Genomic DNA, 27259 nt, shown 5'->3' on the forward strand with positions numbered 1-27259 from the left:
CCAGACCGACCATGGTTCAGTGTATACATGCAGGGGGCGGAGTGCGGGGGGGTGGAGCCGAGCGGGGCCATGGCCCTGAGGGCTGAGGACATCAGTGCTGGGGACTGCATGGCTGGGGACAGGTGACTATTCGTGTGTGTGTGTGTATACATTCGGAGGGCGGAGTGTGGGGGGGTGGAGCCTAGTTATTATGGTAACCATGGTACACAATCGGGTAACTATGCAAAGCGCTTTGCTTAGTTACCCGATGTGTACTATGGTTACCAGCGTACGCCGGCTCCTGGCACAATCCAGCAATGCAACGGTATGTCTCGGCTGGGTTCTCGGTGTGGGCTCCCGGGGTGCAGCAGTCACCGGGAAGTTGGGGCTCCGTGTGGGTGCGGTGAAAGGTGTCGGGTGTCGTCCTATCGCGCCGTAGTTCGGGCTGTTCACTTAGCTGAGCCGTTGGTCGCAGGCTCTTAGCGCACGCGCTGTGGCGATGGTTGTCACTGTCCTATCTGCACTACTTTCCTGCGTTAATGCTGTTCTGAACTGCTTGGACCATTATTATTTTTATGGATTTGCGAATAAAGTGAAGGAATTTTTTACAGCATCCTGGATTGCTCACATTATTGCTGGATATTGCTTTACCGTTGTTCACATTTATATGAATGGACTCCTACATCCTGATCCGGGCACAACGGAGTCAACTGAGGTTCCAGGTGATTCACTCGAGTGAGCTGGTCTACACTGTTTGATTTAAGTATATATATATATATATATATATATATATATATATATATATTATTTTAGCGCCATCAATTCCATGGCGCTTTACATGTGAAAGGGGTATACATATTAGGGACAAGTACAATAATCATAGACAATACAATGCACAGACTGGTACAGGAGGATAGAGGTTCCAGGCCGCGAGGGCTCACAGTCTACAAGAGATAGGTGAGGATACAGTAGGTGAGGGTAGAGCTGATTGTGCGGCGCTGTATCAGACTGAGGGTTACGGCAGGTTGTAGGCTTGTCGGAAGAGGTGGGTCTTCAGGTTCCTTTTGAAGCTTGTCAAGGTAGCGGAGAGTCTGATGTGTTGAGGCAGAGCATTCCAGAGTACGGGGGAGGCACAGGAGAAATCTTGGATGCGATGGTGGGAAGAGGAGATGAGAGGGCAGTAGAGAAGGAGATCTTGTGAGGATAGATTTTATATATATATATATATATATATATATATATATATATATATATATATATATATATATATATATATACATACATACACACGTTTTTCTTTTTGTTTTTTAACTGTGTCTCAATTAAACAATATGTTTTTTAATATTTATTCTGTGGTTTTTCACATTTTTGCGGTGTACATTGAGAACACCACTGTAAGACATATAGATCCAAATACAAGGATATAGGTTTTGGAAGGAGATGTTTAATAATGATTGGTAATGGTAACAAGTCAAGTTTGAAAAGGGTTGGTCAACACGTTTGTCTCTTCCACTTGATCAGACATTAGGCATGGGGAAAGGCTTTTGTACATGATTGGGATAGCTGCTGAGGCAACTATTTGATTCTCAATTTTCCTCTCAACCAGGGTATGCCTGGTGCTATTGGCTGTGGCAATCATCACAATTTCAATGACATCTGCATCCTCAGGATTGAAATACAAGTGAATTCAATAGTGTGATGACGAGCCATCAGCTCCTTGCTCCACCAGTCTGTGTGCAGCAGGTACCAAGATGTCACTACTAGAGACCCAATCCACATAAAGTATAGACCAGGGCAACAGTGGGTTTATTTATTTATTTTTTTAACGTGTCATTGAATTATTCTAGTAGGGGAGGAGGATTAACATACTGTATTTGGAGCATTTTGGGGGTATCATACTGTATTGGGGAACACAGTGGAAGAATCACAATGTTCATATAAAATAGTGGGAGCAACAGTTTTTTTGAGTCACAGTCATCATATTGGGGAAAGTGTTGGGGCATCATACTGTTTTGGGTTGGAGGCACTGTTAGGGTATGATACTGTATTGGGTGCTCATCTATTGGTGGGCTCATATTGTGTTGAAAAAATCAACATCCAGCATCAGCGTCCATGGAAATTTCATAAAACAATACTTTATTGTTTAGAACTATGTCTTTATTTTCACCTCACCTTTTCCTTAATCTTTTCCTATCCTGAGTCCCTCCGGAGGGGACATTCCAAAGATTCTGTTACGCTCCTTTGTCGGGCCACTGCCTTGTTTATCATTCACATGTGAATAAATTGATTTCCTGTTGATTTATTTTACAAAATTCATTTATATTGCAAAATTCTGTTTTGACGTTTTTTGCCCAATTATAATAGGATTTCAACGGGCAGAACAGGAGATTTTATTGGATAGGAAAAGGTTAATGGATCTTCAATAAAGCATTGTTTTTATGAAATTTCTTGATACTGATGCTGGATGTTGACTTTTTTTTCCTGATTGTTACTGACTTGTGTTTTTTGTGCGCAGCCCTTAAGGCCACTTCACACGCTACGATTTATCTGACGATCTCAGTAGCGATGTGACACGCCCAGATCGTATTTACAATTTGCCGAGATCGCACATAGGTCGTTTAGTAGCGGTCACACATGCACATCTCACAAACGACACAACATCGTTCAGCGATATATTGTTTGACCAAGGCGGTCGTGTGGATGTTGTTCGTCGTTGGCAGGGTGTCAAACGTAGCAATATGTTTGCTGTGTTCCAAACGCCGAACAATATTTTGAAACTGAACGACATGTCAACGATCAACGATTTTCAACCTATTTGCGATCATTCGGAGTCGCACGTAGGTGTAACACGCAGTGATGTCGCTAACGATTACGGAAGTGCGGCACGGAAACCGTGACCCCGACGACATATCGTCAGATAAATCGTAGCATGTAACGGGGCCTTTAGGCTGCTTCCATCCAAACTGCCAGATGTGAAGTGAGCTGGATCAGCAGTCTGGGAGCATCATTAAGAGGCACATTTGGAAAAAAAAACTGTATTGTTGGCACTGTGGGGGCAAATAATTTATGTCAGGGGCACTGTGGGGAGGCATTATACTGTATGGAAATAATATGGAGGCATCCTACTGTTCTCTCGCTTGGAGTTGGAAAATATGCTATTCTGTGACTGCTTCTATCTGCCATCAACCTGCCAAATAGTTGTGTTTTTTTGGGGGGTTATATTTAAGGGGAGAGGGGGCTGAAAGGAGGCAATTTTTTACTTTTGTTATGATTTCTATGCAAGACCATAGTCTTATCTAATTATTAGGTTTCCCTATTAATTAGATAAGACAAGCTGGAGTTTGTATGGTTACCTTAACAACTGTCTTGAACATATGAAACAGCCTATCTCAATAGAAGGTCAAATCGGATGGAAGAGAGCGTGATCAAACAATCCATTTAAGGTGCTGTTATACACTGTGTATGGGTCATATATAGATTAATTATTTGGAAACTAATTGCTTTTTAATATCAATGGTATTTGTATACATTTTCTAATAAATTAGTGCTCTAAACTGTTTTTTCTTTCTCTTGTAGGCATGTGGCTTGTATTTTTCTTGCGCATGTCAATAAATGATAGCAAACAAAAATGACTACTTCCATGTGTGAATTTTTTGATGCCTAATAAGACTTGATTTCTCTGTAAAACATTTTCCACATTCTGCACATGAAAATGGCTTCTCCTTTGTGTGAGTTTTCTGATGTCTAATAAGATTTATTTTCTGAATAAAACACTTCCCACATTCTGAACATGAAAATGGTTTCTCTCCAGTGTGAATTCTCAGATGTCTAACAAGGTCCGATTTCTCATTAAAATATTTTCCGCACTCTGAACATGAAAATGGCTGCTCCCCAGTGTGAATTCTACGATGTCTAACAAGATCTGATTTCTTGTTAAAACATTTCTCACACTCTGAACATGAAAATGTCTTCTCCCCTATGTGAATTCTCTGATGTGTAACAAGACTGTACTTCTCTTTAAAAGATTTTGCACATTCTAAACATGAAAATGGCTTCTCTCCTGTATGAATTCTCTGATGTGTAACAAGATTAGTTTTCCAGTTAAAACATTTCCCACATTCTGAACATGAAAAAGGCTTCTCCCCTGTGTGAGTCCTCTGATGTATAACAAGATGTGATTTCTCGTTAAAACATTTCTGACATTCTGAACATGAAAATGGCTTTTCTCCTGTGTGAGTCCTCTGATGCCTAACAAGGTTGTATTTCTCATTAAAACATTTCCCACATTCTGAACATGAAAATGGCTTCTCCAGTGTGTGACTTCTTCTCTGATGTGTAACAAGATGTGATTTCTCTGTAAAACATTTTCCACATTCTGAACATGAAAATGGCTTCTTCCCTGTGTGAATTCTCTCATGTGTAACAAGATTTGTTTTTGAATTAAAATATTTCCCACATTCTGAGCATGAAAATGGCTTTTCTCCTGTGTGAATTATCTGATGTGTAACAAGTTTAGATTTCTTGCTGTAACATTTTCCACATTCTGAGCATGAAAATGGCTTCTCCCCTGTGTGAATTCTCTGATGTGTAAAAAGATAAGATTTCTCTGTAAAAGATTTTGTACATTCTGAACATGAAAATGGCTTCTCTCCTGTGTGACTTCTCTGATGTGCTACAAGATGTGACTTCTCTGTAAAACATTTCCCACATTCTGAACATGAAAATGGTTTCTCCCCTGTGTGAATTCTCTGATGTCTTATAAGATTTGATTTTTGATTAAAACATTCCCCACATTTGGAACATAAAAATGGCTTCTCCCCAGTGTGACTTCTTTGATGTCTTATAAGATTTGATTTCTGATTAAAACATTTCCCACATTCTAAACATGAAAATGGATTCTCCGCTTTGTCAGCTAGTTCATGTTCATTAGTCTTTCTTTGACTATTGTTTTGCATGTTCGTCTTTGATGACGTAGAAGACAAGACCTGTTGAAAAGGGTCAGATGATAGATCGTTACTGTGAAGGTCTGGAGGTGTATCTTGGATAACGGCTTGTCTTTCAAATATATCTGGTGTGATATCATATTCATCTGCTGTAAAACTTGAAAATATCAGATGTCCATCTAAGCTCCTGGTACAGTCATCTGTCAAAAATAAAAATGAGTTTATTTTTCAATAACATTACCTTGAAACTATATTATTACATTTTTTACACTCCCATATAAATTGTAATGCATTTCAATGATAAACTAAGCCAGAAGACCAAAAAGTAGAGACTAAATGATTATGCTGTTAGGCCACAAGCTTGTACACTTTCATTTTTCTGTTGAATCCATCTTCTCTTCAAGTCGTGTTTCACTGTGCCAGTCACCAACCGTTTCCAGTTACATATTCAGTGGAGATACATAAAGCGACCTGTAAGTCAGTTCTATAAGTGGTATCCTGTGTCATACGCTCTATGATAGCTGCATGCAGTTTAGAACGAAGCAAGGCATATTATTAGTTGAGGATAATATTCTAAAATACCTACAGGAGTACTTTGACAAAAACACGGGTTTGGCTCCTACTGATGTCATTTGGGATGCAATGAAGGCATTTAATAGGGTTATATTATCTTTCAGTTTATAAAGAGATATAAAATATTAACAAGTAAGCTGTTGATAAGTCTGAATGCCTTTTTTCACTGAATCATCTGATGATACAAGATGGCACTGGGAGGGAGCTCATAAGTGGTATGCTGACCACTTATTGAATAAGGGTGCAGTTACATCTGCGTATAAAATATGCAAGTGTAATGCGAGAAAACATCACATTGCACTCGCACCAATGTTAACCAATAGAGCAGAGCACATCTGCTACTTTTATCTCTTAAAACCTTCTGTATGCAGGGCAAATCGCAGCGTGCTGTGAGAGGCTTCATACCTTGGCTATACAAGTCAATGGGTGCAAAAAAAACGTGAACATGTGGACTGCACACAGATGTCACACGGACTGCACACGGACGTGCATTTTTAACATGATGTTTTAAATACAGTGAAAAGATAGATAGCTGCACTGCTTGTCACTCCTGTGGCTGCTCACACACTGCTGTATTATACAGGTAGAAGAGAAGACCGGGTTTATGCCACGCTAGAAACCACTGATGCGTGTAAATTAAAGATTTCCTTTTTATTTAACAGTTCCTACGCGTTTCAAAGACATCCATCTCCTTCCTCAGGAAAGGAAATCATCATTGATGATTTCTATTCCTGAGGAAGGAGATGGATGTCTCTGAAACGCGTAGGAACTGTTAAATAAAAAGGAAATCTTTAATTTACACGCATCAGTGGTTTCTAGCGCGGCATAATCCCAGTCTTCTCTTCTACCTGTATGATACAAAGATCCTCTCCCGGGGCTGCAGCTAAACCACCAGGAACTCACAGGCTATCATAAGGGGTTGTAACTGGCACAACCTCATGAGGTAAGTGTTTATTTGTCTTGTCTGTCTACCCTCATACCGGGTAAGACCCTATTGCACTTTTTTCCCCTCCTACAGTTTCACACACTGCTGTGTGAGCCCATACAGTGACCTGGGCTGTCCTCATGAGGTTATCTCAATTCACTGGACTGCTTTTAACTGCAGTGTGTGATGCAGTAGGCACTACTCTCCCAGACAATGGGGAACATTCTGTTCTTCATTGACTGGGACAGTGAGTATGGATCGTCGTGGGACCCTCTTATTGGATTACACAGGACCCGGATTAGGGATTTGCCTGGGAGATAAATTGGTGAAAGAGGGTGTCTCTTGTTGTCTTTATTTATTTATTTTATAATTTTCTCTTTTGATGTATTTCCGGTTCGCTTTTGGGGAACGTTGTGGGACCTCACTATTGATTATGTCAGTCACAGTCATTTTTTTAAAAAACAATATTTGTAATAAATTGGTGAATGAGAGCCGTAGTCAGAGGATGTTTCTCCAACTAAAATTTATTTTTCTTTGTTCAACGACTGGTTTAGTAATGGGGGGGTATCTAATAGACACCAACCCATTAGTAATACCAGGGCTTCATGTCAGCTGACAATTCACAACGGATATCAACCTCATGTATTACCCCATTTGCCACCGCACCAGGGCAATGGGAAGAACCGAGGCAAAGCACCAAGATTGGCGCATGGAATGGATGCGCCACTTCTAAGGCAGCTGCAGCTTGCTATTTTTAGGCTGGGGAGGCTCCAATAACCATTTGCCTCCCCAGCCTGAGAATACCAGACCACAGCTGTCGGCTTTACCTTGGCTGGTTATCCAATTTGGCTTTATTTAAATGATTTATATAATTTTAAATACATAATTTAAAATAACAGTGTGGGGTGCCTTCTGTTTTGGATTACCAGCCAAGGCAGAGCTGCTAGCTGCGGTCTGCAAACTACAGCTATTTGTTTCACCTTAGCTGGCTACAAAAAAAATAGGGAGGACCCCACATCTTTTTGTTGGAGAAAATAATGAATTTGGGGCTAAAAACAAGGGTAAACACTAGGGATGATAGAATACCTCAAATATTCAGCTTCGTGAACATTCGACGAATAGCTCGCCGCTATGCGAATATTCGATGCGCAATTTAAATCTATGAGAAGCCCGAATAGTTGTTAATCGGGTTTCCCATAGACTTACATTGCACATCGAATATTCGCGAATAGTCGAATAGCGGCGACCTATTCGGCAAATATTCGCAAAGCCGAATATTTGAGGTATTCGATCATCCCTAGTAAACATCCTTTAGTGCCACATGAAAGGTACTAAAGTGTGCAAGATTACAAAATGCAGGGAGTGGGACATTATATACAAGTATGTGTTGCACATTTATCTACTGTATCCATCTATCTATCTATCTATCCCTCTAGCTATCCATTCATCCATCTAGCTTTTGACAGTATGTAAAACTCCATGTTAAAAACGCATGTCATATGGAACGCACACGGACCGCACACGGACCGCACACGAATGACACACCGAGACTAGGTGAGGGGAAAAAATGCACTTGCATTACTTCCAGAATGACAATTGCATACCACTCACATCTCACTCCAAAACACTTCAGGAGCAAGAATGGAGCTATATTTTATACGCAGATATGACTGCACCCTAAATGTGATTATGGGAGGTTTTTAACCAAACAAAAGTATTTTGAGTTGGGGAGAGTACCAGTCATTAACTGCTATCATCAGAAAACACAAACAAAAGGATATAGCAGCACTCTCTAAGTGCCAAGGCATATTGAAACATAAAATATATGAAACGTAAACTGCATTAATGCTATATAAAATATACTTAGAAAAATGAAGGTTCTTGGAACAAAAATTGGCCAACTCTTGCATGCCCATCAACCGCAGCAAGGTGACCTTTCTTTCATGGGCCCCTACACTAGTGTCATGCCTCTCCTAGATTAAAAATCTACAAATAAATGGGCATATAGGATCTGGCATTTATTAAAACCACCCTATGGCTAATAGGCTGAGCGCACAGTCAGAATAGGAGGCTGTTTACACCTCCAATATAAACTGCAAAAACAAAAAACTGCATCTCCAAATAAAACATAGCAAGTGTGCACAGGTGCCAACTGCTTTAATTACAGAAACATAATTTTTGAGGGACACCCAGTTCTATGTAATGTCAAAGTTGTGCCAAATTTAAGCCACCTGCAAATTTTTAACACCCTGATGCTGATGCACCAGGTGTCTACAGCTGATTGGGCCAAATATCTGTGGACTAATTTGACTGGGCGGGCCCAGGATGCTGTTCATTTGCTTGGGCATCGGAATCGCCTGGACTATGAGACCCATGACACCCTTTTGGGCCTTTTATACCATCACTCCTGAGAGATATAGCACCAAGTTCTGCACTTTGTCTCTCCAGGGGGCCTTCTATGTAGAATTTGGCAGTCAACTTCGACAGCACTGTAACCACGGGATCAATGGTTGGGCAGCCCACTCAGCTGTTGCCCCCCATGATGTGATCATGCTTGAGCAACCTATGGAGAAGATGGCCTCAGAAATACGAGAGTTGGTAGCCAGTTGGAAGCCCAACACCCCAGAGCAAGTCCTATTGGCCAAAAAGTTTACAGCAAGTTGACCCCGCTGGAGATCCAATATACACGATCCCAGAAGACCCCTCAACTAGGGGATCAAGCAGCTACCAGCCACTAAAGCAGGACTGTCCTGCTAGCCAGTAGAAGCCTAATCTGGACAAAGGTTTACAAATAGGGCACGTGATTTGACAAACCTATGGCGCTGTTATACATGCGAGTGCCTTTGACACATGGTCACAGATTGTCTCCGGGGCCCCATGCCTGGAACTTGTCTGCTGGCCCAGCTGGTCAACGTCTGCCGAGATGAGCCATCGGAGTCTGAGGGACAATACTCCCAGGATACACCCGCAGTGGAGGAAGTGATAAACTTTGCCCACACCCTATGGTGAGTTGGGCACCCTACACCAGCAACCACCATCACCACATCCAGCTGACCAGGGACTTCAGGACACTGGGTCTTCCATGACCCTGGTCAGCCCAGAAATTTGTCGACTTTGTCACCCGCTACCCAAAGCAATCTCCCTGGCATTCATAAATGTGGAGCAATTGGCTCAAGTTCTACTGGACATCCACGGAGGAGATAGGGATGGGATTGGAATAGCACTGGATTGGAATCTGATAACGATCCACCACAGACTGCTGGATAAAGTTCCCAACGGAGCCAGACTCCTGGAACGCCCGCTCCGTAAACTGGGTGGAACCGCAGAACAGATATACCAGGATATGGAGAAATGAAGAGGACTTTGCATGATTTAGGGTGGCCTCTCCGACGGACCCTAGGCTCGGTAGTTTCCTGGCTTCACCAGACAGTCTCAAATCACATGCTTGACAATTTGACAGTAGAGGCACCCTCCTGCTACTCGCCTGGTCTCCTGATGTTGCCTGGCCTCTGCTACACAGTCCACCTCTATGGGCTTGTGTAGGGTAGCGGTCTTGGTGGGAGGAGGCATCATGGGTCGCTAAAGGGTAGGTTCCAGATGAGAGATTCTCCTTTTCCTCTCATGGGTGACCTCTCAGGAACATTCCTGGTAGCATAGGTCAACACGGGTTGTCAAGGAAATCAGGTCATCCAGGGTGGAAGTGCTATGCACACTTGAAACACGAAGACTGCACTGTATGTGCGCATTTACTGCTTGATGCACTGTAATTGATCTGGAATAAAATTTACTTCCCATACATTGAGCTGGATCCTCACACTTTATTGGAATTCTGGATTGTTTGGAGCCATGGCGGGGCTGAATCCAGGACTCCATGGAGAAGGTGACTGGACGCTGTGGTGAGCTGAACTTATTTCTACAAAAATGTTATACTTGTACAGAAGGATTGTACTGAGATTTTAAGACTGAGAAAATAACAATGTAGTCTGTGGCTCACTGGTAATGTGTCTGCCTTTCATATCACGGGGTCCTGAGTAGCGATGGGTGAATCTGAATTGCATATCAAAATTGGGAGACTGCTTGCCATTTTATAAAATTGTTTATTTAAATAATTTTAAAAAAGTCGCATGGGGTCCTCTTATTTTGATACACAACCAAAATAACGTGCACAGCCTGGGGCTGCAGCCTCCAGATGTCTACTTTATCTGCACTGGGCATCAAAATATGGAGAACGATATGCTATTTTCTCCAGTTATTTATTTATTTTTACAGTACACTTCAGGACCCAGAGAGCAAGTTTGCAGGCAACCAATCACAGATGCCGGCAATCTGACTGCAACATCACAGATGCTGCCTCAGAGGGTGGAGAGGGAAGCAGTGATAATTCATGAGTTTTAATGAGCGGACCCGGAAACAGTATGACAGCCATATAGAAACTTGGTAAGTGCAGTTGTCCTGCTTAATTGTAGAGCCAATGAAGAGTAGAATCTGTGATTCTGTATTGATGACTACTCACCAGGTGGGTTATCTGTATTAGGTTCTGTAGGAGTTTCCACTTTCCATCGCTCAGCATATGTCTCTGTACTATTAATATATCTCAGATCTTTACCCTGAAACAAATATTGTAAAAGACACATACAAATGGAGAAGTTTTAAAAAAAATTTTGAAACACAGATGAAGAAAAAATCATAAACTAACATTGATGACCAAAAATGAAATTACCGCAGTATTTATAAATTACCAGTTTATAAATAACTAGTAACGGGACAGTGTGACATACCAATAGGTCATGTATAAATTAAAGGGAACCAATCACCAGGATTTTCGTATATAACCTAAAGCCAGTGCTATACTGGCACTATCAGGCTGATTCTCTACATACCATTAGTGGTCAGCTCGGATATATAGGTTTTTAAATCCAAGAAAGTAAAGTTTATAAAATCATCAGCTTCTTGAGTGACAGCAGCTGAGGATCAGATAACCTGTGGAGGGATTCATAGTTATCCCCTCCCCCTGTTAGAATTAGCATAAGTATTATACCATAGATTAAAAGTTTGACTTGCAGGACCTGTGCTGAGGTCATACCCATGTGACCAGAAGGGACAGGGCCTCAGCCAACAATGCTGATCCCAGGGAGCAATAGTTTCTTTATTCAAGAAAGGTTAAATACACATAGCAATTAAGGGTGGACACACCCAAAACACATGGAATATGTTTATGACCATAGGCCAATGTTATATGTATTTTAAAAAATGTTTCAATAAAGGATTTTTTTTATACCAGATGCTGGAAGATTATTAACTTTTTGGATTTATTACTACAACTCCATGGTTCTGGAGCATCTGGGTATCTGACACTGGGATTACTCCAGATCCTCTAATACACAAGATGCTAGACTGGAGAGAGAGCTGTATCCTCCCTCTTTTTCTTATTTGGTATCTAGTAGCACATTTGAAATCCTTTGGCCTTCCAAACCTCAGCAATACACTGCATCATAGATTCTCCTAACTGAGGAAAATAAATGCTGTAGTTTTGCAGGAATATTATCCCTACGACAACCGAGGACTTTCTTGCAGTTGGCGCCAATTAGATGGAAGTACTATGTGTATTACCTCGTATACAAACTGTTCTGGGCAGTGTGAGTGCACAGAATGGAAAGGTGCAGTGTGGGGGGACAATATGGAGCGTTAGGAATGTAGGGTGATAGTATATAGGTGAGTAAGTTGGGGACCAATATAGAGAGGTGACACATGGTCGAAAATATAGAGACGTGCAAACTGGGAAGATAGAATTTAGAGGTAGGAGTGTGGAGGTGGGTTAGTTTGAAGAAGTGGGAGCGTGGGGGGACAGTATGGAAAGGGACAAAGTGGGAGGACCGTATGGAAAGGTGGAAGTATGGGTGGCAGTATAGAGAGGGGGCAGTCAGGTAAGCTTGGAGAGTAGAGGAGGTGTACCTTCCCGGTGCAGACTGGGCTGCTCGGATCCAGGGTGGTCGTGGCTCGAGGAGTCCGGACCCGGGCTCGGCTAACACTACGATCCTTGAAAAGGGGATATTTACAGGGAAGAAGTTCATGACGCCACCTGCGGGTGGAGCTCGTCCAGGTGTCCGCTCCCACCGGTGTCACTTGATAGTCCGGACCCTGCCTCTGTGCACAATTTTGTTGTCTGTTGTGGTCCCTTGGCATGAAGCTGTTGGGGCCCCGCTACCTTTGTGTAGGGCAGCTGTGCTCTTGATGGCTCGCACTTAGGATTTCAGTTGGGTTGTTTTACTGGAAAACCCTATCCCCCGCATTGTGCTGATGCCTTCAATCTCTGAGCACTTAGGGAAGTTCGTGAAGATACTCTCCCTCCAAGGTTAATTATCAGGATGGATGAACCTGCTCCTGACCTAGGTTCCTGTACCCCGCCGTGCTCGGTACCGGTCAGTTCTTTTGGGGTTCTCATGCCAACAGTCCTCCTAGACTATGTCCGTCGCACCCTTTCCAATGTCACTGCCACCGGTCCCCGACTCCTGTGGTCCCGAACCACCGTCTGCGACCCAACCAAGGTCTCACTCCTCGGGAGCTACAACTCCCAGCTCCTCACTCTTTGAGGGCTACTACTCAACTGCTCTGCTCTCCTCTTCCTCCCTCCCACCAGCCTGCCTGACCCCTAGGTGGGTGGCCCTATTCCAGCTTACCCAACCCACTGGTGTGTCGGACAGGTCATGATGTGAGGTGTGATTGAGATTTGTAGTGCTGATAGTGTGACACTGGTTATTGGGAACCTGGAACCATGGGGGGGGGTAGGCTCTGCACCCTGGGTAAGGATTGCAGTACTCTGTGGCACCCTGATATACTCAGCCACAGATACATCATGTAGAGGTGGTGGTGTAGGGGGACACTGAAGATAAGGACAGTATGAGGGAGAATCATGTAGAGTCCATGGTTCATAAAGATGAACAGCATGGAAGTTATGTTCATAAGGGAGGACATTGTGGTGGTTGAAATTTGTAATGGGGTCAGTGTGTAGGGAATGTACTGTATCTTAAAAGAGACAGTGTAGGGGTCATATTTTGTGCACTGTGACAAAAGGTATGAAAATTACTTCAATGAGAGAAGACTTCACCTGTAAGATACCTGAATGTCTAATTTGCATTGTGGCTTCTGTATGGTCATCAATCTGATAATGGCTGGAAACAACCACTTCTACTCTCTGTACAATCATTTTAATTTTTATTTCATAATTAGTACACATGAAAATAAGCAACTTTGTAATATATCTTATCAAATTTGCTTATCTCTCTGCCAGAATTGATCAGTCATGATCAATATTCTCAATTCTGAGGTACAATCTGTATTCAGTGAAGACTTTTTCATTACTGGAGATAGGAGATGGCAGCTGTTATTGATGAGATACTATGTAGGTAGAAGAGGGAGGCGCTAGAGGCAGAGGAAGGAGCTAGATGCAGAGCTCTTTCCTCCTCTACATAGAATCTCATCAGTAACAACTGTCATCTCCAATGTCAGTAATAAACAGCTCACAGCTGTCATTAACCCCAATTTACCTCGATTGCCACCGCACCATGGCAGTTGGGAAGAACAGGGTAAAGTGCACAGGAATCGTCGCTTCTAATGGATGCGGGTATCCTGGGTGGGTACAGGCTGATATTTTTAGGATAGAGGGGCAATAATAATGGGTCTCCACAGCCAGGGTATAAAAATTGGGGGGAATCACACGTCATTTTTTAAAATTATTTATTTATTTAAATAATAAAAAAATAAAAAATAAGTAAAGTGGTTCCACTTAGTTTGATACACAGCCACGATAAGAGCAAAGTTGGGAGCTGCAGCCTGTAGCTGTAGGTTTATCTGTGCTGGTATTAATACAGGGGGACCCTACGCAGACAGCGCTTGTGATTTCAACCAATCACAGATGCTGTCTCAGAGGGTGGGGCGTGGTCCAATGGCAGCAATGTGTGAAGGATAATTATCGGCCCCGGAAATAGCACTGCAGCCATGGGGAAACTCGGTAAGTATGTACTGCTTTCCCCCTTTTTATTTCTTTCTTTTACAGCCCCCCTACACCATTTTATAACATATCCCTTTGCCTCCCATTGAATTTAATGGGTTCGGCTAGGATCTCCAATCCGATCGGCGATCTCAGGCGGGTTCAGTGATCCTGAACCAATCCGATCCTTATCAGGATTGCTCATCTCCACTCCTAAGGTTGGCATATTTTTGAAACTTTGGCCCTGACCCTAATATTGATGATCATACCTTGTTGATAGTCACTCGCTTTTCAAATCCTAATGTGGATTCACGCTAAAAACTGATCATTAGATTTTCTGCTGCACTGCAGGATTACGGGTCTTATTTCCATATTGTAAATTCTCAATTAGGAGACAGCCATGTCTCAAATAAATTGGGCACTCATTGTGGATAAAACAAGACTTGAAAGGGTGGTTCACCCATATTTTTTATTGTCTAGTTCGATATTATATTGAGAAACAATGTTTCTCTCAAATACCTTGGCAATAGTGCCTGTGAGAGGCGCTATTGCAGACCGCTGTTCCCGCTCCAGTGACGTCCCAGTCAAGTGCTGCACACGTCACATCCGTGCAGCCGGCTGCATTCTGAGCCCATCTGCTCCCTCCTCCCTCACAGCACAGCACAGCACGTTGCGTCTCTTGCTTGCAGCGTTCTGCTGTGAGGGAGGAGGGAGGAAGGAGGGGGGAGGAGGGAGCAGATTGGCTGTGAGAATGGAAGAATGCAGCCGGGCGCACGGATGTGACGTGTTCAGCACTTGACGTGACGTCACTGGAGCGGGATCAGCGGTCTGCAATAGCGCCTCTCACAGGCTATTGCCAACACAAGGTATTTGAGAGAAACATTGTTTCTCAATATAATATCGAACTAGACAATAAAAAATATGGGTGAACCACCCCTTTAAGACAATACCTTCACAGCCTTCTACATATCATGGAGAAGATTTCATGAAACCTTCTTTCCAGCTACCTGATCATCCTGAGGAACACTGTGATATTCTTCTGAACAGTCCTCTGGAAGAAGAGGATGGGGACATGTCTCTGGTGGTGTCTTCTTACTGGACAGAACTGTAGTAAACAAATACAGGGACTGAATTAATTCATTACATACAGATAATTACGCATATAGTCCTGTCTATTACCTGGCGATGTGAGGAGCTGTGAAACTTCCATCATGATAGCCATGTATAGATTTTTGTGTTCTTCTAAATACTCCCACTCCTTTAAGGAGAAATAGACTGCGACATCCTGACACCTTATAGGGACCTGACATACACAATGATGTAGTTATCACCCTGATCCCTTCATAACATTACCGTATAGAGTCCCAGAATTCACACCAATATCACCTCTCCAGTCAGCAGCTCAATGATCTTGTAGGCGAGTTCTAGGATCTTCTGCTCATTGATTTCCTTATGTATCGGGGGGTGAGGTGGAATACCTATCATTGGGCCCAGGGTTCTCTCCCATTCTTCAGACACAGAGGTCTGACACCACTCACTAGAGGTCTTCTTCACTATTGTGTAATCCTATTTATAAAGAGACACATTAATAAATCTCATTATAAACATTTGCATAGATAAATGACGTAATGTGACCTCATCAGAATCTCTCACCTCTCCAGTAAGCCTGAAGATGATCTCTAAGGTGAGGTGTAATATCCTATTTGATGTCTTGTCCCAGTCCTTATCCATCCTTGATGATTTAATCAGGAAAGATCTCTTACACAGAAGATGATATCTACTGAGCCAATCGTATATTGTAGGAACCTGAATGTAAAGAGGATTGGACAATGTAAAATCATACAGAATTCCATATAAGAAATCTCCAGAGACCACGACATGACCACAACATCCAATCATGTGCACCATGCTGCCACAGGTATACCATATTATCTTTCTTAAAGTTTTCAAAAATAACAATAATAATGTATAGTTTAGTAATGAAATGCAAAAAACAAAAGTCGGTATCATAAAAAGGGAAAGAAAAGAGAAACTTCACGAATCATAATAATACAGGTGAGGGAAAAGTGCGGCTCGTTGGCCACATGCAGCCTCTTGGATGTTTTGGTATAGCCCGCAGACCGGGACAGCCAAAGGGCTCTTGCAGTAGCGTCTCACACCTCGTGGCCGCCCTCCACTCAGCATCTCACTTTCACTGGTATCTGTATCCTCGGGATACAGTTACCAGTGAAATCAATGATGGAACAGGGAGATGACATCTTCGTCTTCCATCATTGAGTCTGTGCATCTGAGAGCACAGCAAGTGCAATGACATCCATACATCGCGCCAGCTGTGCCTCGATACACAGACTGGAGCTGCGGGGGGAGCGGAATTAGCGGAGTAGTTTTAAAAAAAAAAGTAAATAAATTCTTACTACCCATGGGGGCTGTGTGAGGGATATCATACTGCAAATAGGGGCTGTTGGAAACATTATACTGTGTATGGTTGCTGTGCGGGGAACATCATACTGCGCATGGTGGAGACAGGATACTGTGGATGAGGGCCTTTGGAGGTAATCATAATGTACATGGGGGGCCTTTTGGAGACATCATACTGCATGAGGGCTGGGTCTCTGGTGACATAATACTTTGAAAGTGGGCTGTGTGGTGACATAATACTGTGTAAGGGAACTGTGTGGGGATAACATTTCATGCTAGGAGGCTGTGTAGGGATATCGTCCTTCATGTGGGCAGTGTGGGGACATCATACAGTGTAAGGGGGCTCTATGAGGACATCATATTGTGCCGCCCCTGCAGCAGTCGCACTGGGGTTGCTGTGGCTCAAGGGTCTCAGGACCCGGGGGCTTGCAGCCACTTCAAATGTAAAGGAGGGGGGTATTTACAAGGGGAGAGATCGTGACGCCACCCGTGGTTCGCGGTAAGGGGAGTACCTCCGCTGCCAAAGGGAGTACCCGGGGGAGATGGAGTGTGGCAGCCAGATGGTGTTCCCTCCACGGGTAGGAGAGACCCCGGGACTCTGGATGGAGTAGGTGGTGGATAGGATTGTGCAGCCTATGCAGACAGGCAGGACGCAGGGGGAGCAGTGTACTCACTCAGGCTGTGTGGATGTTTGTGCAACCATTAAGCAGACTCTGACACAGGAGTAAACCAAGTCTCTGGGTGCCACTGCCACTCTGGGGGGCTCGTCCGGGAATCCGTTCCCGCTGGTATTGCTTAGTGGTCCGGAGCCTGCCTCCATGCACATGTATTTAGATGTTTCTCAGTGACCCCTTGGCCTGAAGCGGTCAGGGTCCCGCTCCCTATATTTGAATAGGGGAGCTGTGCTCTCGATGGCTGACACTTGGGATCTCAGTGGGCTGCATAAGCTGGAAAGCCCTATCCCCCTCGTTGTGTTGGTGCCTTCGATCTCTGAGCTCTCGGGGAAAGTTCATAAAGAGACTATCCTCCACAGGTGAATTACCAGGTTGCATGAAGCTACTCCCTGATCTAGGGTCCTGTACCCCGCCGTGCTTGGTACCGGTCCGGTTACTGGACTTTCGGGTGCCGACCGTTCTCCAAAACTAAGCCTAAGCACCCTTCTCCGGGTCTCCGACTCCTCCGGTCCCAGGCCACCGTCTGCGACCCAACCAAAGTCTCACAAGGTCCAACTCCCTCAGCTCCTCACTCTCTGAGGGCTACTACTCAACTCCAGGGAGCTGCTACTCCCAGCTTCTCACTCTTTGGGAGCTACCACTGAACTGATTATGTCCCTCCCACCAGTCTGCCTGACCTCTAGGCAGGTGGCCCTTTTCCAAGTAGACCACCCACTGGTGCGCCTGACAGGGTGTGGTGTGAGGTGTGGTTAGGATTTGAGTGCTGATGGAAGCAATATCAATACTTAGGATCCCAGAACCATGGAGTTTGAGTTCTGCACCGTAAGAGAAAGGGGTGCAGTTCCCTGTGACACCCTTATAGAGTCAGGGGCGTCACATTCCCCCTTGGTTAAACGTAGCTTGTCCCCGAGCTACAGGACACCCAGATTTATTTTTGTTTCAAACTGAAAAAGAGAATAACAGGTTATGCATAAATATTCATCCCACATAGGGGAGGCAATAGGCTTGAACGTTACAAAACTCTCAGAGTTCATTTACTAGAACAACGGGAAATGCTACCGGTTGTAGCGGTAGTCGATGGCTCAGCCTGCTCTGCTGCAGCCCCTTCCTGCGACAGTGCATTCTCATTGTCACTCTCCCTTCAACCCGCCATCCAAACAACCTGGATCCTTGATGCCACCTCTAATCCTGATGGGCACCCCTTTTCCAGGCACCTTAGCAGTCCCTAGTGACAGCATTGAAGTCCTGGAGGACTCTGGTAGGCGCAACTATATACAATAGGCACAAGTTCGTGCTGGCTGCTGCCAGTCCTGCAGCCATGGTCCATTTTTAAAAATAAAGTACAACTGCAAATCAGATAACGTCTACGGGTAATTGACGGGCATGTAAATCAGCATTTTTTTTTCCCAACATTTACATATTATCCTTACAATGGCAACAATATAAACATAACTTTAAGCATTAAAATAGCCGGGTTCCGCTACCTTTACCCTCTAAGGTAGTCGGGGGCAGTTGCGGGAGCTGGCATCACTCTTCCGTTCTCCATTACATGCTTCCTGACGTCCAGGGCGTACCAGCCCCGCTCCCCGCTATGTCGGGAATAGGAAACCAGGTTACCCGGTTCCAGCTTTTTGTTGGGGTGCCCCCTAGGAAGGTGCTCTGCCATATCCCTCCTGGAAACGAACACCCCTGCGGCAAGGCCCGACTCCGCAATGAACCCCCACCCCTTAATGGGGTCAAAGCGCGCCACTTGGCCATGGTACCACGGACCTCTGACACGGAAGGTGGAGTTCCTCAAATGATCTTTCTCTCTGTTGGTGAAGACGGCGGTAATTTTTGTATGCAGCCGTTGCTGCTGTCTTTCCCAATAGGGAACGCTGATGTTAGGCTCCGCCTCCTCTATGGGAACTGGCTGTAAATAGACTCATGCGGCCCCGGCGGATACCGGGAGGCCCCACGGCGATGGAACCGGCATCTCAACAGGCTCTGCCTCCGCTGTGGTAAGTGAAGAAACCGGCTGTTCCGCAGCCGGGATAGCGGAGTCCGGGTGCTCCGCACCGAGGTACGGGCCGGGTCTGCTCGGGTCGATGATGGGACCGGAGGCGTTGCGGCCTGGTCTGGTCTGGCCGGTGGTGAGGCCGGCAGCATTGCGGCATGCTTACTTTCAGCTGGGGCTGGAGGTTCTGCTGTCGGTGTTGGGGGTAACGGCTCGGTGTCCACCGAGGGTGAGGGTGGCGGTGGCTGAGTAATTGCAGAGGCCGGGGGCAGACCGGATCCTGCGGCCGGTTCAACCGGGACTGGGTAGCTGCTTACCCGCTCCACGAGCAGGGCCTCTATCTCACGGGCCCGTACCGCCACAGCCAGGCTCCTCATTTGCACTCTCCAGTGATCCAGCATGTAGAGGAACTGCGTCCGCATCCTCCTGCAGAGCTGCTAGGTCTCTTCCTCGATCCAGGTCGTGGTCACAGGAGCAGCACGCTCCAGTGACCAGTCCCTTGCTGCCATCTTGCCTCTGCGGGTTCCAGGAACTTTATGGGCAGAGTCCTGCCATCCCTGCACCACTTCCGCTGTTACATCCCATTACGCCCCCTTGGTTTTCGGCAGCCAGCTCTCCAGCTTCCGGCTGCGCTCTCAGGATGAGGGGTGGAGCTTTGGCTTTGCGCGCTTTTGGTCGGGAAGATGGCGTAGTTGTCCTTTTTAGGCGCCAAAAATGGCGGGAACAGACTTTCAACACCGCGGTTCGGATGTTTCAAGGCGCACGTCACCCAGGTTAGTGGGCCCAGTCCGATCCTGTTCGTGACGCCAGAATTTTGAGGGGTGCCGCCCCTGCAGCAGTCGCACTGCTCGGATCCGGGGTTGCTGTGGCTCGAGGGTCTCCAGACCCGGGGGCTTGCGGCCACTACAAATGTAAAGGAGGGGGGTATTTACAAGGGGAGAGTTTGTGACGCCACCTGTGGTTCGCGGTAGTTAGGATTCCAGAACCATGGAGGGTGAGTTCTGCACCGTAAGAGAAAGTCAGGGGCGTCACAATATTGTGTGGGAGAGCCGTTTGGGAACATCATACTGTGTAGGGGGTTGTGTTGGGACATAATGTGCTAGGGGGCTCTGTGGGGAAATAATTATGTGCCGAGACTGTGTAGGGACATCATTCTGCAAGGAAGCTGTGTGGGGGACATAATATTGTGAAGTGAGGCTGTGTGGAGGGCTTTGTTAGAATATCATACTGTTTGAGGTTATACAGTGCCTACAAGTAGTATTCAACCCCCTGCAGATTTAGCAGGTTTACACATTCGGAATTCACTTGGCATTGTAACATTTGGACTGTAGATCAGCCTGGAAGTGTGAAATGCACTGCAGCAAAAAAGAATGTTATTTCTTTTTTTATTTTTTTTTTAAATTGTGAAACGTTTATTCAGAGGGTCATTTATTATTCAACCCCTCAAACCACAAGAATTCTGTTTGGTTCCCCTAAAGTATTAAGAAGTATTTCAGGCACAAAGAACAATGAGCTTCACATGTTTGGATTAATTATCTCTTTTTCCAGCCTTTTCTGACTAATTAAGACCCTCCCCAAACTTGTGAACAGCACTCATACTTGGTCAACATGGGAAAGACAAAGGAGCATTCCAAGGCCATCAGAGACAAGATCGTGGAGGGTCACAAGGCTGGCAACGGGTACAAAACCCTTTCCAAGGAGTTGGGCCTACCTGTCTCTACTGTTGGGAGCATCATCCGGAAGTGGAAGGCTTATGGAACTACTGTTAGCCTTTCACGGCCTGGACAACCTTTGAAAGTTTCCACCCGTGCCGAGGCCAGGCTTGTCTGAAGAGTCAAGGCTAACCCAAGGACAACAAGGAAGGAGCTCCGGGAAGATCTCATGGCAGTGGGGACATTGGTTTCAGTCAATACCATAAGTAACGTACTCCACCGCAATGGTCTCCATTCCAGACGAGCCCGTAAGGTACCTTTACTTTCAAAGCGTCATGTCAAGGCTCGTCTACAGTTTGCTCATGATCACTTGGAGGACTCTGAGACAGACTGGTTCAAGGTTCTCTGGTCTGATGAGACCAAGATCGAGATCTTTGGTGCCAACCACACACATGACGTTTGGAGACTGGATGGCACTGCATACGACCCCAAGAATACCATCCCTACAGTCAAGCATGGTGGTGGCAGCATCATGCTGTGGGGCTGTTTCTCAGCCAAGGGGCCTGGCCATCTGGTCCGCATCCATGGGAAGATGGATAGCACGGCCTACCTGGAGATTTTGTCCAAGAACCTCCGCTCCTCCATCAAGGATCTTAAGATGGGTCATCATTTCATCTTCCAACAAGACAACGACCCAAAGCACACAGCCAAGAAAACCAAGGCCTGGTTCAAGAGGGAAAAAATCAAGGTGTTGCAGTGGCCTAGTCAGTCTTCTGACCTTAACCCAATTGAAAACTTGTGGAAGGAGCTCAAGATTAAAGTCCACATGAGACACCCAAAGAACCTAGATAACTTGGAGAAGATCTGCATGGAGGAGTGGGCCAAGATAACTCCAGAGACCTGTGCCGGCCTGATCAGGTCTTATAAAAGACGATTATTAGCTGTAATTGCAAACAAGGGTTATTCCACAAAATATTAAATCTAGGGGTTGAATAATAATTGACCCACACTTTTATGTTGAAAATTTATTAAAATTTAACTGAGCAACATAACTTGTTGGTTTGTAAGATTTATGCATCTGTTAATAAATCCTGCTCTTGTTTGAAGTTTGCAGGCTCTAACTTATTTGCATCTTATCAAACCTGCTAAATCTGCAGGGGGTTGAAGACTACTTGTAGGCACTGTATCTTACACTTTTAGGGGCTGTGATGTGACATCATACCATGTGGGGACATTACACTATGTGTGGGGCCTATTGGCTTCATATTGTATTTGAAGTTGATGTTTATGGTACAAGGACTGCACAACAGGGGTAGAATGATTTACTGCTTTATATCAGCTTTATGAAAAGCAGTAAAATATATGATTTTGATTCTCTGCTACAGGTAAGAAGACAGATTACAATAAGTCCTATAGTAACATGTATTAACACTAGCAGCTCGCAAACAGACTTAATTAAACTCAATATTCAGGATAAAAATTAATATAAAAAAACAATAATAAGCAGAATTAAGTTTGGCCCTCCACAACAGTCACAGTCTCTCATTTGGCCTATTGGAAAAATTAATTGCCTACCCTTTAATAATTAATTTCCAAATATTAATGATTACAGAGAAGCAATATGGTTATTGGGAGAAGCAAACCATAGATCCCTGCTAAATAAGAATTTTGCTAACAAATTTAAACTAAGGGCAATATTCTTCTCATGTAAGCAATGTTCATTGATTCTACTGATAATTTTGTCTAGTGATGGTACTTCAGCTATCTTCATTCTTGTAACTTTGATACAATGGACAATGACTATTCTTGGAATGCTAGGAAGCAATTCTAAATCTAGCATAACTAAAGCTTGATTGGCAGTCAAAGAGCTTTAGTACTCTGTTTCCCCGAAAATAAGGCCTACCCTGAAAATACGCCCAAGTAGAATTTTTGGGGCTGTTTTGAGTGTACTTAATATATAAACCCTACTCCAAAAATAAGCCCTAGATGCGAATCCACAAGGAGGTGTGCAAGCAGCTAAAAAAGTTAAAGAATACAGCAAGACTCTTCATCAAAGAAAGCAGACATCACCATAAGAAAGCAGGTCTGCTAAGTGCGATTCTTTAAGCGGTTGTCTGCTTTCTTTTGCATTACATAGAGAATAATAAAATTTAAGGAGTTATTTTGAACCTTTATAAATATGAACTATACCCTCCACTATGACTGAAAGGATAAAGCTATGTTCACATTGTGCATTTTTTCAGCAGCCAAAATCTGCTCTTTTGGCAGTAAAAAAGCAATTTTCAAAAAGCAGGTTTTGGTGTGTTTTTGATGCTTTTTTGCTACATTTTTTGGCTGCGTGTTTGGTATGTCATTTGTCTACAGTACATGTTAAGAGAAAGTTAGCTGCATTTGTGCCACCCCTAGGTACGCGAGCTGCTCGGATCCGGGATTACTGTGGCTCGAGGGTCCCCGGACACTCAATAAAGGGGGGTATTTACAAGGGAGAAGTGTTCGTGACACCACCTGGGGATTGCAGTAACGGGTATACCGCCGCTGCTGTGTAAGGGGGCCAGGGCTGATGTAATGGAGCAGCTAGATGTGAGTCCCTCTGCAGGTAGGGAAGGTCCCGGTGCTCTCGTGGTGTTGGATTCGGGTGGCTAGTGCAGGAACAGTCTATGAGACCTCTTGGTGTTGGATGAGGTGCACAATGCAGGAAACAGGGATCACACACTGCTGGTTATCATGGTGCTGGATAGGGCTGATAATGCAGGAATACAGGAACACACACTGCTGGTTATCGTGGTGATGGATGAGGGGGACGGTGTAGGAGACAGGGACCAAACAGAGTTAGTAAACCAAGTCCTTACTCACTCAGAGCTCTGGGACGCCCGTTCGAGTCCCGGTACTATCAGTGCCATGTAGTGATCCAGTTGATCTACCTTTGCACTTTGTGTTGAAGTCTGTGGTGAGATCCCAAGCCTGAAACTTTGGGTTCGCCGGCTGTTTTACAGCCCCTTTCTCCGTCCGGCTATTAGCGTGAACCTTGTAGGGCCAGTACATAGAGTCTCTGGGTACTGGTCCAGAAACGGTGCTGCTGTTGCCCCCGGATCTTTTGGGTCAAAGAGGGTCGTGAAGATCCCTCCCTGGGCAGGTCAATTATCAAGGTGCCTGAAGCTCTTCCCTGATCTAGGCCCCTGTACTTCGTCCGCGCACAGCTCCAGGAGGATTTGCTGCACCGTCTTGGCATCCACTGCCCCCTCTAGGCAGTGTCCTTGGCAAACCTCAGGTACAGGTCACCCCTGACTGGCAACTGTTCGCCTCTGCCCCTGGGTCACCGCTACACACCCAGCTGGCAGGTTCCCCTCTTAGCTCCTTACACGTTGGAGCTCTCCACTCGACTCCTAGCTCCTCTTTGGAGCCTTGCACTTCATTCCTAGCTCCCCTCTCTTTGGAGCTCTGCATTCTACTCACTTCTCCCCACCCACCAGGCTGTCTAGTCACCCCCAGGCTGGCACTGGGACCCTCCCCCCGGTCTGTGACTGTCAGGCACTGGTGTGGGTGGTAGCTGGGATTTTCTGTGTTGTGTTGGTAGCGGCACTGAGTTCCCAGGTACTTGGGGGTAGGCCGTGCACCCTAGGAGAGGATGCAGTTTCCTGTAGCACCCTGAAACCTTCAGGGGCGCTACATTCACTACAAAAGCAAAAAAAAAAAACGCAGCAAAAAAGCAGCTGTTACATTTGTGCACTTTTTCCTTGCTTTCAATGATGAAAACATGCTGTAAAAATGCTGGAAAAATTGACATGCTGCTTCTTTCAAAAACATGGCAGTTTACCAACTCAGTCAGTAAAAAAAAAAATGAAAGTGTTTGTGTGCATGAGATTTCTGGAATCTCATAGGTTTTGCTGGTATTGTAAAAAGCAGCTTTTAATTTGGATAAAACTAAAAAAGAAAAACAACAAAAATGTAAAATGTGAACATTAGCTAACGCTGCTGGGAGGAATAAAGTGAATTTCCTCCCAGCAGCAATGCTCTCAGGGCAGGTGTCACAGTTTAACTCCAATCTGCAGATTAATAGCGTTTTTCACATGTCATAATTTGCCTGCAATATTTTTAGAAGGAAAAGTCAGGCACATGCACAGGTAAATGATTTAATGCAATTTATGCTATAGTAAAATATTTGTCTAAGGCCGGCTTCTCACTTGCGATTTTCTCGCAGTAGTGCTATGTGAGAAATTCTCGCATTGCACTCGGACTCATGTTAATCAATAAGTCAGCTCCCATCTGTTATTTTTTTCTCAGTCCTAATCGGACTGAGAAAAAAATCGCAGCATGCTGCGTTTTGGAGAGTTTCTCGCGCAAGTCTCTCCAATGCAACTCTATGGGAGCGGGTAAATAAACGGATGTCACAATGACCGGCACTCACACCATCCTAGTGACATTCGTTTTTCTAAATACATTTATCGCATGTTTCACAAAACACTGGAAATGAGTGAGGTCTCACAATATCGGTCAATATGTCAATCTGTATCTCTGTCAGTCGGTCTCTCCCTCTATTTTCTCTCTGTCGGTCTCTCTCTCTCTCTGTCCATGTTGGTCTATTCCTTTCCCCCCCTCTCTCATACTCACCGATCACTAGCGCTGCACTGCACGGCGTTCACACTGCTCCGGCGGCTTCTCCTCTTTTGAAAAAGCCGGCCGCTCATTATTCAATATCGTATTCCCTGCTTTACCCACCCACCGGCGCCTATGATTGGTTGCAGTCAGACACGCCCCCACGATGAGTGACAGCTGTCTCACTGCAACCAATCACAGCTGCCGGTGGGCGGGTCTATATCATCCAGTAAAATAAATAAATAATTTAAAAAAACAGCATGCGGTTCCCCCCACTTTTAATACCAGCCAGGGTAAAGCCACACGGCTGAAGGCTAGTAATGTCAGGATGGGGAGCCCCACGTTATGGGGAGCCAACCACCCTAACAATATCAGCCAGCAGCCGCCCGGAATAGCTGCACCCATTAGATGCGACAGTCCCGGGACTGTACCCGGCCATCCCGAATTGCCCTGGTTTGGTGGCAATCGAGGTAATAAGGAGTTAATGGCAGCATCCCATAGCTGCCACTAAGTCCTAGATTAATCATGGCAGGCGTCTCCCCGAGATACCTTCCATGATTAACCTGTAAGTTTAAGAAAATGAAGACATACACCAAAAAATCCTTTATTTGAAATAAATAAGAAAAAAAAACAACCCTCTTTCACCACTTTATTCAAGTCCCCAAATACCCTTCCATGTCCGACGTAATCCACAGAGGACCCTCGACGCTGTCAGCTCTGCTACATTGGATGCTGACAGAGAGCAGTCACAGACTACGACTGCTCTCTATGTGCTCCCCGCAGCAACTGAAGTGAGTCGCGCTATCAGCGATGACGTCACTCAGGTTACCCGCGGCCACAGATCTCAGCGGGAGGACTTCTGCTGTGGCTGCGAGTAACCTCAGTGACGGCACCGCTGATCGCGCGGCTCACTGCGGTCACTCAGGGGATTTGCGGTCACCGGCGAGACCTTCACCGGTGACTGAAAATCAGGGGCCATGCCACACAGACAGAGCCGCAGGATGACAATGAAGTCGGGTGAAGTTTATACGACTTCATTCTGATCGTGCGGCTCTGTCTGTGTCTGCTGTCAGTGGCCATTCAGCTCTGCTACATGGCTCTGTCTGTGTCTGCTGTCAGTGGCCATGTAGCAGAGCTGAATGGCAGATGACATAGTAAAAAAGGATCCCATACGCATCAAACACGCATTGCACACGCACTGCAATCATGAGAAAAATCCCAGGATCGCAGTGCAGTTGCATTGCACACTGATCATAAAGTGAACTAAAATCGGTCGACTTTTTTTCCTGCTACTTGGACCGATTTTACACGCATAAATATGATTCCAGCCTAAAAGTCTCAATGAGTTTCCTAATTTCAGGCAAAGAATGTGACGCACCCCAGGGCTTTGGAGTACTCGGTCCCGGGCTTTGTATTCACTGGGACATATCATGGGTGGCCGTTGCCTGGTTCTGTGACCCTGGGGGTTGGTTGAAAGGGGAATTTGTACAAGGGAAAAATATAAATAAAATGTTTTTCG

At 45.0% G+C, this 27259-nt stretch overlaps 1 protein-coding gene across 1 annotated transcript in view; it reads right to left on the reverse strand.

The window, feature by feature from the left end:
- LOC142311242 (uncharacterized) overlaps positions 1–27259 on the reverse strand; it is a 278135-nt gene that overhangs the window by 89166 nt on the left and 161710 nt on the right. Inside the window, exons 6-11 of the mRNA XM_075349463.1 lie at positions 16061–16213; positions 15794–15973; positions 15587–15710; positions 15415–15512; positions 10934–11027; positions 3640–5122 (exon numbers count right to left, since the gene is read on the reverse strand). Of these exons, the coding sequence (XP_075205578.1) occupies positions 3640–5122; positions 10934–11027; positions 15415–15512; positions 15587–15710; positions 15794–15973; positions 16061–16213 (2132 nt within the window). The remainder of the gene's footprint in view (positions 1–3639; positions 5123–10933; positions 11028–15414; positions 15513–15586; positions 15711–15793; positions 15974–16060; positions 16214–27259) is intronic.

Source organism: Anomaloglossus baeobatrachus, chromosome 5, assembly GCF_048569485.1.
Source record: "Anomaloglossus baeobatrachus isolate aAnoBae1 chromosome 5, aAnoBae1.hap1, whole genome shotgun sequence".
Lineage (NCBI taxonomy): Eukaryota > Metazoa > Chordata > Amphibia > Anura > Aromobatidae > Anomaloglossus > Anomaloglossus baeobatrachus.